The sequence below is a fragment of the Cervus elaphus genome, chromosome 20 (assembly GCF_910594005.1).
Source record: "Cervus elaphus chromosome 20, mCerEla1.1, whole genome shotgun sequence".
NCBI classification, from domain to species: Eukaryota; Metazoa; Chordata; class Mammalia; order Artiodactyla; family Cervidae; genus Cervus; species Cervus elaphus.
This window is the reverse complement of record NC_057834.1, coordinates 80,239,578-80,253,078: the sequence shown is the minus strand read 5'-3', so window position 1 is coordinate 80,253,078 and position 13,501 is coordinate 80,239,578. Positions and strand designations below refer to the sequence as shown.

General features: G+C 36.6%; 1 protein-coding gene across 8 annotated transcripts in view; it reads right to left on the bottom strand.

Annotated features, from left to right (window-relative positions):
- The window catches only part of COL24A1 (collagen type XXIV alpha 1 chain), a 382,349-nt gene that overhangs the window by 191,980 nt on the left and 176,868 nt on the right, over positions 1 to 13,501 (bottom strand). For all 8 annotated transcript variants that reach the window (XM_043877542.1, XM_043877547.1, XM_043877541.1 and 5 more), the window contains 3 exons: positions 5,666 to 5,719; positions 4,410 to 4,454; positions 1,371 to 1,424 (listed from right to left, as the gene is read on the bottom strand). In XM_043877542.1, coding sequence (XP_043733477.1) covers positions 1,371 to 1,424; positions 4,410 to 4,454; positions 5,666 to 5,719 — 153 coding nt within the window. The remainder of the gene's footprint in view (positions 1 to 1,370; positions 1,425 to 4,409; positions 4,455 to 5,665; positions 5,720 to 13,501) is intronic.

Here is a 13,501-nt window from a genome sequence, read left to right as displayed (position 1 = left end):
TCCTCCACTTCCTAGGTAACACGGATGCCACCCAGATGCTGATGAAACTCTAGGGAGGAGGCAGGATATCAGCAATGACTGAGATTTGTTTCCTGCCAGTTTGACTGGATGGTAGCTCATGGTGATTTTCTAGTTGCTTGGTAGTACAGGGATTAATTACAGTAAAAGATAATTAAGACTTCTATTTACAAATACCATGCATCTATTTTCTGGGAGTTTTTCTATGTAACTCAAGAGTCAGGTACAGATACTCCCAGACATGCTGACACATTAAAAAATATTTTGGCTCATATTTATTATTGGCTTCAAAGAGTGTTGTTTGTTTTCCCCTTAATCTCCAGTATAATAAAAATGAAGAGTTTAATATAATTAATGAGCTTTGAACTCTAGATTTAGGAAATAAAGCAATAAATCTGATACAATTCAACTTTTCATTAAATTTTAAATTTGTACTGATCACCAATTCTCATAAGTTAGTTTCTTTCAGACCTTACTTAATGCTATACATGAAAAACCACTGCATTACTTTATATTTGTTGGTTTTACTAAAAATCACATAAAACTTCAACACAAAGCAAAAACGTTGGTCGGCAGTACATTTTTTAAATGTCATAAAATCTTAAAAATACCCAGTGATGATCCAGAGTATGTACTTATACTCACTGTATACTTTCAGTTAAAGGACCCAGACTTAGTGAAGATACACAAACACACTTTTTAAATGTAGATTTAAAAATTATAGACTTTTGACTTGTAGATTTCTACCAGTGGAACAGACAGTCCCTAAAGTTATAGTTTATTATCCTATGCGTATGCATGCTAAGTCACTTCAGTTGTGTCTGACTCTCTGCGATCCTTTGGACTGTAGCCTGCCAGAATCCTCTGTCCGTGGGATTCTTCAGGCAAGAATACTTGAGTGGGTTGCCATGCTCTCCTCCAGGGGATCTTCCCTAGCCAGGGATGGAATCCACATCTCCTGCTGCTCCTGCCTTGCAGATGGATTCTTTACCACTGGGCCACTGGGGAAGCCAGTTATTGTCCTATATATAACCACAAATCTTAATATTTCTTTATTAAAATATCTAATTTTATATATATATCTAATTACAGACATACACAAAGTCATAGTCATAGATATTTACAGACATATACAGATATAGATAGATATACATATAGATACAGATAAAGATATAAAGACATACAGTATTTCAAATGCTATTTGAACCAGCTTTAACATATAACTGGTTCCCTCAATTAAGGGAATTGAATAAAATATTTGATATGTGTTCATTTTATACTGTTCTGAAAGTCATAAATTTATCTTTTTGTAAATTATTCTATGTAACTGGTAAGAAAGTTAGTTGCTTTACCTTCAAGCCTTCTGGTCCTGGTTCACCGACATACCCCTTTGGACCTGGTTTTCCCTTAGAAGGGAACAGGGGAAAAAAAGATATGTTTAATCCTTCTTCTTTCAGAAAGTTTGCTAATTTATAAAATTCAGACTATCCTATGAGATGAAACGCTTCAAAATTACTTGATAAATGCATTTTATCAAACTTATTAGCCATTCATTCTACCATGTCTGTCTACTTGCCAGGCACAGTTCTAGAAACTGAGGATTGATGAATGCACTAAATATACTTGCCTTTAGGGCTTCCCTGATAGCTCAGTTGGTAAAGAGTCTGCCTGCAATGCAGGAAACCGCAGTTTGATTCCTGGGTCAGGAAGATCTGCTGGAGAAAGGATGGGCTACCCACTCCAGTATTCTGGGCTTCCCTTGGGGCTCAGCTGGTAAAGAATCTGCCCATAATATGGGAGACCTGAGTTCAACCCCTGGATTGGGAAGATCCCTGGAGAAGGGAAAGGCTACCCACTCCAGTATTCTGGCCTGGAGAATTCCATGGACTGTACAGTTCATTGAGTCCCAAGGAGTGGGACACGACTGAGCGGCTTTCACTTTCACTCACTTTTATAGAGCTTACATTCTATGGAGGATGACATAATTTTTAAAAAAATAAGTAAAATACATGGTATACTAGGTAGTGGCAAATTTGAAGAACATCAAATTAAGCAGGATGGGAGATATAAACTGTTGTGGGAGTTTGTTTAAAATTTTGGTAAGACTTACAAAAAAGACCTCAATGAGAAGGTGGCAATCGAGTAAAGACTTTTTAAAGGGGAAAACGCATATGGATACTTGGGGGAAGAGCATTCTAAGCAGAGGCAAAGAGCAGTGTAAAGACCCTGAGGCAAGAATGTAGCTGGAGAGCATAAGAGAGGAGATCAGTAAGAAGATGAGGGATGAAAAGGGAATGGGGGGAGAGGAAGCCAGGTCATGAGGGCCTGGTAGATTATAGTAAGGGCTTTGGTTTTAACTCTAAGCAAGACAGGAAGTCTTAGCAAGCTTTGAGAAGTGCCAGGATCTGGGTTTTCACAGGGATCACTCTGATGTCAGAGCAGAAGCAGGGAGTCTAAAGAGGAGTCATCTGCAATAATCCATGTGAGATATGACAATGGCATAAGCAGGATGGTAACGGAGGAGGTGGGCTTCCCTTGTGGCTGGCTCAGTGGTAAAGAGTCCACCTCCCAACGCAGGAGATGCAGGTTTGATCCCTGAGTTGGGAAGATTCCCTGGAGAAGAAAATAGCAACCCACTCCAGTATTCTTGCATGGGAAATCCCTTGAACAGAGGAGACTGGTGGGCTACAGTCCATTGGGTTGCAAAAGAGTCTACACAACTTAGTGCCTAAAACAACAACATCAGAGGAGGCTGTGGCAAGTAGTAACATTCTGCCTATAGTCTGAAAGCAGAGCTTCCAGGAATTGTGGACAGGTCATGTGCAGAATGTGAGAGAAAGAGTCAAGAATGAACTCAAGAAAGAGTTCGTTCATGTTTAACCTGAGTAAAGGATGAATGAAACAAAGTAGACCGTGGGAGAACAGGTCTGAAGGGTAAATTGAAGGCTCCAGTTTTGGACATTTCCTTTTGATAGTTTTCTTAGACCTCTAAGGGGAGGGATCTGGTGGTAGTTAGTACAAGTACAGAGTTAAGGGGTAGAATGTTCTGATCTAAATGTATAATTTTGGAAATCATTAGCATTTGATGGCATTTAAATCCATAAGAATGGACCAGTTCATCCAGGCAGTGAGTGTAGAAAGAAAAGAGAAGTCTACAAATCAATCCGTAGGGCACCCTAAAATTTAGAAGAGATGTGTGGTCATGAGGGAAATAAGGAGTATGGAGCATCATTAGAATCAATGAACTGAAATTTCTATTGGGACTGTTGGATTAGTTTACAAGAGAGAATGTAACAGAAAGAAAGGAGATGATGGTTGGGGAATGAAAAGTTTAAAATTAAAAATTAAGAGGTTTCTGTAACTGGTAATGACAAGGTCAAGGGTTTGTCTGTAGCAGTAAGTAGCTGAAGAGAGTAGAGGATAAGATCCATGGAGAAGAGAAACTCAATATCCTGGAGTAATCTATAGTACATGGTTCCTAATACCAAATAACTGATGTCTGATTACACAAGATTTGATTAAGGAGATCATTATATCTCAACCAATGATGAACATCATAGATTATGAGGTTCTCAAGAAAAAAATGAAAGGTATTTCCTGCAAGACCAATAATGACTCTTAAAATATATGTGTTGTACACACTTTAATTACTTTATGATACTGTAAACTTTCATCATGTATCCCCAAATTCTTAAAAAATTCATTTTTAGGACATGGAAACAAATAATTCATACATTACCACACACTATTATCTGAAAAAATAGTTGGCCAAAAAATATCTTATTTGCCTTCCATAAATTTACTAACAAACTCAGAAAACAGAAATTTTCCAAGTATTACTAAATGGTTAATGTATTTAGGTTTGTGAGACACTTTATAAATAACTTGCACAAATTACTAAGACCATAAGACTGGATGAATTGAAGGAATAAGTAAATATGTAGTAGGTGTAATAACATTTAAAATATCCCTGGAAAATTTTAGTTGTAGGGCTTCCTTGGTAGCTCAGTTGGTAAAGAATACTGCAATGTAGGAGACTGGGGCTCGATCCCTGGGTCAAGAAGATCCCTGGAAAAGAAAACAGCAACCCACTCCAATATTCTTGCCAGGGAAATCCCACAGACAGAGGAGCCTGATGGGCTCTAGTCCATGGTGTCACAAATATGTAGTAGGCATAATATAATTTAAAATATCCTTGGAAAATGTTAGTTACAATATTATTTTATTTGAGGGGATTGTATTGCTATAGACCATGGAGACCACTTCATAAACCACTATAGTTTGTTTTCATTTTTTCCCTTTGCTATAACTTAAACTTTGGTGTTATTAAAAAACCCAAAACCATTGTTTTAACAGAAGCATTCTTTGAAAATTATTTATGTGGTACCTACTCTTGGCCCCAGTTCTCCAAAGGATCCAGTTGGTCCTTCTTCTCCCTTAAACAAAGATCAGAACATGTCATGACCTCATGAGATGAGTATTAAAAAAGTAAAACCTTACTCCATTTATTCTGAAGTCTGAAGCTCTTTCTGAAATGTAATAAAAATAATACTGTGATTTTCTTATATTTTAGAACTATGTCACCCCATAACACTTAATTTTTTTGTTTGACAAGCCTGTATCACGTTAAGAAGGATATGTACTTTTGGATTATTTTCAAAAACTGGTAGATGATATGAGATAAACATAGAAAATTGAGAGTAGACAAGAGTGAAAGTGATTAGGGCATTGCAAAAATCAGCATTAGGAATCACTGAGGACTGTGAAATGAGGACAGACTTGACTTTCTTGGGTTCTATATCTCTGACATAAATAGATGGAAATCAGTACAAATTGTTTTTATTAAAAAATTATTAGTACAGAATCTGTTTGCTCTTGGCACATTCTGATTCTTAATTATTCAACAAATGTTTTTGAGTCTCAGTTCTTTCTTAAGCCTTAGAGATAAAGATATATCAGATCCTACACAAATGGAGCTCAATGTTTAGAGTTTCCTTTTATCTAATTTGCAGATCCAACATTTTTGAGATCAAATCAGCTATAATGTCATAAAATATAAAATTTTGTGCATTCTTCTAAGGATTAAATATTGTATGGGTAGACGAAACAGAGAAACATAAAACAAATAATATTTATACTTTATTCTCTAAGAAAATTAAAATAATAAATGTATTTATTCTATTTAACATATTTGCTAAACATACTGATTTTTTTTTACCTTTAAATAAACAGTTCATATTTACCACATCTGAACACTTACAGACCTCTTAAATCATAGATCTTATTTATCTAAAAACATTTTGCTCAGTCCATAATTCAATTAAAAATAATTTATGGGTTAGAAATATAAAATAGACACAAATGGTAAATGTAAATTCTAGTACATATGAGGGAGATTATTGGCTCAGATTCTTCAGCCATTTTGTAGAGACCACCTCATAAATCACTTAGTGAATTCAGAACATTAAAATGATTCCAAATTCCATCCCATAACTGCCAATACAAAACGGTAACTTGAAATCCTCAATGGTAAAAAATTGTCCATCTAATGCAGTTTTCTTTGAGCCAAAACTAAAGTCCCATGAAAAATAAAAAAGAAAAATCTGAATTTAAGGAATTGCTGACTGGATATTTATTTTCTCCATACCTGAGTTCCTTTGAGACCAGGAGGTCCAGAAGGCCCTCTGTTTCCAATGAATCCCTGTAAAAGCAATATAAGGACACAAAGTAACTCTGTTAATACTTTTTCATTAAGCATTAAGCTCAGATGTGCAATAATATTTGATACCATTCATTTCTCATTGGGAAATTATCAAAGCGATTTGGAGGATAAACAAGCAGAAAACTGCATGTTATCCAAAAACTTGGAAAACATGATAAACTTATTTTTAAACAATATGCTAATATTCATATAATCTGCTCACAGTATGTCACTCTTCAACTGGACCATTGTTCATAAAAAGTACTCCTAGAATTAAAGCAATAGGCCCAATTGTTAATCTGATACTAGTACAGTAAATACTGATGTATAATAGAGTGTCCACAAAGTCTGAAAACAGATGGAGAAGATATATAGTGTTTTAACATCTGTTTAGAGACTAGCAAAGTCTGGAGCACATTATTCATATGAAATGTTCTTCAACTTACTTCCTTTCCTGATACAAGCTAGTAAAAAAAGAGAGGACAATTTGCAGGAGAAAGTAACTGAACACAATCATGAATTTTAAGATTAAAATACATCTTTTGTTAATCTAAATGCATGCTATTAAAAGTCAAATGCTCTTTGAATAACAATTTATCCAGTAACTAAAACAAAAATCTTCCTATTTCAGGAAATATTATATATCGCTTATTTAACATGGCAACATTTTTCTTGTTTTGTTCTGTTCCTCTAACTAGGCAATGAGCCAAATTTTTAAGTGACTTTTTTTTAAAAGCTACATTTTGCATTATTGCTTTCAGTAAGCCTATAACCATTAAAAGGTTTAATCTAATTTTTAGCTGTAACAAATAACTATGCCAAATAGTAGATCTACCTACATGACTGGTTTTTGGTTTGGAATGGAGCAGAGTGATAAACTGCATGAGAATCTTTCCTTCATGATATATCTTGGTTTATCATTGCTATATTCTAAACACAATCAAAAATGAAAAACTGCACAAGCTTAAAAGTCTATAATAGATCATCACAGGCTTATTTTGTACATAAGCACTATTTAAGAAACTACATGAGTTTAGGCAATAACCTAGCTGTTTTGCTCACCTTCCTTATTTTTTTTTTTTTTTTATTAGTTGGAGGCTAATTACTTCACAACATTTTGAAATGAACATATACTGTTCTATATATTCATCTTTTTTTAGGCAAAAGCATCCTAATTTTGCTTAATGAAGTAGTCTTTCCTCATGTAGTTTGAGGGGAGGGGACTGTACCCTTGACTAAATTTAAGGATGGATATGTGATAAGGACCTAAATCAGCATAATCCACATGCCTAGAAACAGTTGTTGGCTCAGTAATGAGGCAAAAACCCAAGTTAGTCCAACTAAAGAAATGTTTGGCTTACGGTGGAACAATTGGGAAGATAGAATAGCATTAAGGATGATGTAAACCTAAACAGAAGGAAACCAAGAAGGGGAGGGAATCTGAGAAGGAAATCAAAGAATTAATAAATGAAGTGATTGGGTTCTAAGGATATCTTTGTGGGTCTTGGTGTAGTTGTGTTTGAATTCCTAAACTTCTCATATACAACCATATTTCAGTTGAGTTTTCATTATTTACAATCAAAGAATCCTGACTGATACAGTGACTTCTAACTCTTAACATCTAAAATGGTCTTCTAGAACGCTAAGGTTTTAATGTTCAGACTAAAGGTCAGAATGTTATGATATTTAAATTCCATCACAGAATAGCTAATGTTTAGTTATTTATTCATATGTTCATTTTTTCAACATTTTATTAATTTTCTACTATGTGTAAGGTCCAATAAAAAGCACAATAGTAGTCCTGAACTATACAAATATGAATAAGATAGACTCTTTATTCTCAATGAATTAATAATTTACTATGGGAGAAGGCACTTTAAAATAAAAACTAGAGTAAGAGTTGTAATGGAACAGAAGTATTAGCAAAGTGGAAGAGGGGACTTAGATGAAGGAGCAAAAACTTTTCTGGGGGGGGGGATCAGAAATTTTTTAGGATGTGCAAATAACTTTGTATTGAATTATGATAGGTTAACAAAAACATGTATCTAAAAATAAGTTCACACCAAAAACTTACCAACAAATGTGGGGTCTCAAAAGGCATTGATTAAGATGCACTTTACATTGGAGAATATATTTTAAAAACTTAGCTCCAAACCCAGAAGAGGGGCTAAGTGATCCAAGAGAACTCGATTTTGCTATTCTCTCACTGCAGCTATTTAGCCTGTGAAAGTGACACCCTGACTAAACCCCCCCAAAAAAACCCTTTCAGGGAGGCAAATAAGCCCAGGTTCCTTTTTTCTTCCTCTTCCAAGATTAATTTATAATCTTAAAGGAATAAAAGTTGAATTAAAGGGGAACAACTAGTTACAGGCTATTTATAAGAAACACCTCTAAAACATAAAAATGAGAAAAATTAAATTAAAAAAATAGGAGGATATATGCAAGCAATTTACCAGCCACAAAATAGCTGAAGTAGGTGGCTCAGATGGTAAAGAATCTGCCTGCAATGCAAGAGACGGGGGTTCATCCCCGGGTTGGGAAGATCCCCTGGAAAAGGAAATGGTAACCCATTGTAGTACTCTTGCTGAAGAATTCCTTGGACTGAGGTGCCTGGTGGGCTACAGTCCATGGGGTCACAAAGAGTCAGACACAGCTGAATGACTAACACTTTAAACTCTAGAGCTAATAGATTTTAGGGTAAAATAGATTATTAGAATTAAGAGGGTCATTTGATAATGACAAAAGGCTATGTTCATTAGGAAGAGAAAAACCAGAATTTTTATGCATTGAGTAACACAACTTCTAAATATATACTTTAAAACTGATAAAGATGAATTGAGGAATCAACTATTAGAGAGGGAAATTTTAACATATCTCTTCCAGAAATTAGTAGGTCAATCAAGCTGATAAAAATTAGTAGAAACAGAAAAGACTTAAATAATAAAAATTAATTAATGAAAAATTAAGAAACATGATCTAATGTTGTTCTTGTTGTTCAGGCACTCAGTCATGTTCGACTCTTTGCGACCCCATGGGTGACAGCAGGCCAGGCTTCCCTGTTCTTCACCATCTAGTGGCCAAATACAGAAAATGGAAACCCCAAATTTGAGTTTACACAGTGTTTACAAGCATACATGAAAGATTGATGAAACCTAAAAGATATCTGCCAGAAAAGATATCAATAGTTCTATCAATTAAAAAAGTGCAGTATATCTATATAGTGAGTTACTATATAGTGAAAATGAACATGCTATAATTAATCAACTTAGAATAAGCTGAAAAGATAAGATTGAGTGAAAGAAGAAAGTAACTGAAGTATGTATGTAGTATGATTTCACTTATATTAATTTCTAAAACAAGCAAAATAAATATGAGTATAGACATAGATGGTGACAGGGAGGGAACAAAGCCTCACCCATCAGTAGACAATTGGATTAAAGATTTACCGAGCATGCCCTGCCCACCAGAGGAAGACCCAGTTTTCCTCACAGCCAGTCTCTCCATTCAGAAGGCTTGCATAATAAGCCTCTTATTCTCATTCATCAGAGCGCAGACAGAAGAAGCAAAAACTGTAATCCCACAGTCTCCAGAACGAAAACCACAATCACAGAAAGCTAACCAATAACCATGTGATAATCACATGGATCACAGCCTTGTATAACTCAACGAAGCTACGAGGCATGCTGTGCAGAGCCACCCAAGATAGATGGGTCATGGTGAAGAGTTCTGACAAAACGCGGTCTACTGGAAGAAGGAATGGCAAATTACTTCAGCATTCTTGCCTGAAGAATACCACAAACAGCATGAAAAGGAAAAAAGATACGACACTGGAAGATGAGACCCCCTCCCCTCCCCCCACCCAGGTGGATAGGTGTCCAATATGCCACTAGGGAAGACAGGAGAAATAGGTCCAGAAAGAATGAAGAAACTGAGCCAAAGTGTAAATAACACTAAGATGTGGCTATGTCTGGTAGTGAAAGAAAAGTCCCACTCTGTAAACAGTATCACATAGGAACCTGGAATGTTAGATCTATGAATCAAAGTAAATTGGATAAGGTCAAACAGGAGATGGCAAGAGTGAACAACATCTTAGGAATCTGTCAACTAAAACAGACAGGAATGGGCAAATTTAATTCAGATGACCATTATATCTACTACCGTGGGCAAGAATCCCTTAGAAGAAATGGAATAGCCCTCATGGTCAACAAAAGAAAGTTCATAAGGCAGGACTTGGGTGCAACCTCAAAAACAACAGAATGATCTCGTTTCACTTCCAAGGCAAATCATATGACATCACAGTAATCCAAGACTATGCCCTAACCACTAATGCCGAAGAAGCTGAATGGTTCTATGAAGACATACCAGATCTTCTAGAGCTAACACCAAAAAAAGATGTCCTTTTCATCATCGGGGACTGGAATGCAAAAGTTGGAAGTCAAGAGATACCAGGAGTGACAAGCAAGTTTGGCCTTGGAGTGCAAAATGAAGCAGGCCAAAGGCTAACAGAGTTTTGCCAAGAGAACACACTGGTCATAGCAAACACTCTCTTCCAACAATACAAGAGATGATTTTATACATGGATGTCATTGAATGGTGAATACCGAAATCAGATTGATTATATTCTTTTCAGTCAAAGATGAAGAAGCTCTACACTGTCAGCAAAAACAAGACTGGGAGCTGACTGTGACTCATATCATGAATTCCTTATTGCCAAATACAGACTTAAATTGAAGAAAGTAGGGAAAACCACTAGATCATGCAGGTAAGACCTAAATCAAATCCCTTACGATTATGCAGTGGAAATGACAAACAGATTCAAGGGATTAGATCTGATAGACAGAGTGCCTGAAGAAGTGTGGACGGAGGTTTGTGACACTGTATAGGAGGAAGTGGTAAAGACCATCTGCAAGAAAAAGAAATGGAAAAAGGCAAAATGTTTGTCTGAGGAGGGCTTACAAATAGCTGCGAAAAGAAGAGAAGTGAAAGGCAAAGGAGAAAAGGAAAGATATTCCCATTTGAATGCAGAGTTCGAAAGAATAGCAAGGAGAGATAAGAAGGCCTTCCTCAGTGATCAATGAAAAAATTGAGGAAAACAACAGAATGGGAAACACTAGAGATCTCTTCAAGAAAATTAGAGATACCAAGGGACTATTTCATGAAAAGATGGGTACAATAAAGGACAGAAATGGTATGGAGCTAACACAAGCAGAAGATATTAAGAAGAGGTGGCAAGAATACACAGAAGAACTATACAAAAAAGATCTTCATGACCCAGATAACCATGACGGTGTGATCACTCACCTAGAACCAGACATCCTGGAATGTGAGTGAATTCAAGTGGGCCTTAGGAACCATTACTACGAACAAAGCCATTGGAGGTGATGGAATTCCAGTTTCAATTCAAATTGAATTGAGCAATTTCAAATTCTGAAAGATGATGCTGTGAAAGTGCTGCACTCAATATGCCAGCAAATTTGGACAACTCAGCAGTGGCCATAGGGCTGGAAAAGGTCAGTTTTCATTCCAATCCCCAAGAAAGACAATGTCAAAGAACGTTCAAACTACTGCACAATTGCACTCTTCTCACAGGCTGGCAAAGTAATGCTCAATTTTTCCAAGACAGGCTTCATCAGTATGTGAACTGTAAACTTCCAGATGTTCAAGCTGGATTTAGAAAAGGCAGAGGAAATAGAGATCAAATTGTCAACATCCACTGGATCATCAAAAAAAGCAAGAGAGTTCCAGCAAAGCATCTACTTCTGCTTTATTGACTATGCCAAAGCCTTTGACTGTGTGGATCATGACAAAACCGGAAAATTCTGAAAGAGGTGGGAATACCAGACCACCTTACCTGTCTCCTGAGCCTCCAACTAATAAAAATAAATAAAAAAAAAATAAGCAATAGTTAGAATTGGACATGGAACAACAGACTGGTTCCAAATCAGGAAAGGAGTACATCAAGGCTGTATACTGTCATCCTGCTTATTTAATGTGCATGCAGAGTACATCATGCAAAATGCTGGGCTGGATGAAGCACAAGCTGTAATCAAGGTTGCTGGGAGAAATATCAATAACCTCAGATATGCAGATGGCACCACCCTTATGGCAGAAAGCAAACTAAAGAGCCTCTTGATAAAAGTGAAAGAGGAAAGTGAAAAAGTTTTCTTAAGACTCAACATTCAAAAAATGGAGATCATGGCATCCGGTCCCATCATTTCATGGCAAGTAGATGGGGAAACAATGGAAACAGTGACAGACTTTCTTTTTTTTTTTTTCAGACTTTATTTTTTTGGGCTCCAAAGTCACTACAGATGGTGACTGCAGTCATGAAAATAAAACACACTTGTTCCTTGGAAGGAAATCTACGATAAACCTAGATAGCATTTTAAAAGCAGAGACATTACTTTGCCGACTAAGGTCCGTCTAGTCAGTTATGGTTTTTCTAGTAGTAATGTATGGATGTGAGAGTTGGACCACAAAGAAAGCTGAGCACTGAAGAATTGATGGTTTTGAACTGTGGTTTTGGAGAAGACTCTTGAGAGTCCCTTGGACTGCAAGGGGATCAAACCAGTCAATCCTAAAGGAAATTAGTCCTGAATGTTCATTGGAAGCTCAAATTTCAATACTTTGGCCACCTGATGTGAAGAACTGACTCATTGGAAAAGACCCTGAATCTGGGAAAGATTGAAGGCAGGAGGAGAAGGGGATGATAAAGGATGAGATGGTTGGATGGCATCACTGACTCAATGGACATGAGTTTGAGCAAGCCCCCGAAGCTGGTGACAGACAAGGAAGCCTGGTGTGCGGCAGTCCATGGGGTTGCAAAGAGTTGGACACAATTGAGTGACTGAACTGAACTGATGCCCATAAGTGGAACAACGTTAATGTTCATTGATGTATGAGTGGATAGACAAAATATGGATTTTTAAACTATTGTATAAGGGACTATTTTCATGCAGCCTTCAAAAACAGTGAAATTCTGACATAGGCCATAATATGGATGAACCCTGAAGACATTATGCTAAGTGAAATATGCCAGTCCCAGAAAGACAAATATTGCATAATTCTAATTATATGAAGTATCTAAGGTAGATTATTGTCTGAGCCATCAGGGAAGCCCTGTCAGACTCATAGAAACAGAAAGAATGATGGTTGTAGGGTTTGCGGAAGGTAGAAATTGGAGTTGCTGTTAAATGGGTACAAAGTTTCAGTGGTGCAAGGTGAAAACATTCTAGAGTTCTGCTGTGCAAAAATATGCATACAGTTAATACTGTACTACATACTTAAAAATCCCTGTCCATCACCAACTCCCGGTGGTTGTTCAAACTCATGTCCATCAAGTCGGTGATGCCATCCAACTATCTCATCCTCTGTCGTACCCTTTTCCTCCTGCCTTCAATCTTTCCCAGCATCAGGGTCTTTTCCAGTGAGTCAGCTCTTTGCATTAGGTGGCCAAAGTACTGGAGTTTCAGAGTCAGCATCAGTCATTCCAATGAATATTCAGGACTAATTTCCCTTAGGATGGACTGGCTGGATCTCCTTGCTGACCAAGGCACTCTCAAGAGTCTTTTCCATCACCACAGTTGAAAAGCATCAGTTCTTTGGTTCTCAGCTTTCTTTTTGGCCCAACTCTCACATCTATACATGACTACTGGAAATAGCTTTGACTACATGGACCTTTGTCACAAAGTAATGTTTCTGCTTTTTAATATGGTGTCTAGATTTGTCATAGATTTTCTTTTTAGTTTTAATCTTATTTTCAAGTAATTGCTTAACAAAGTC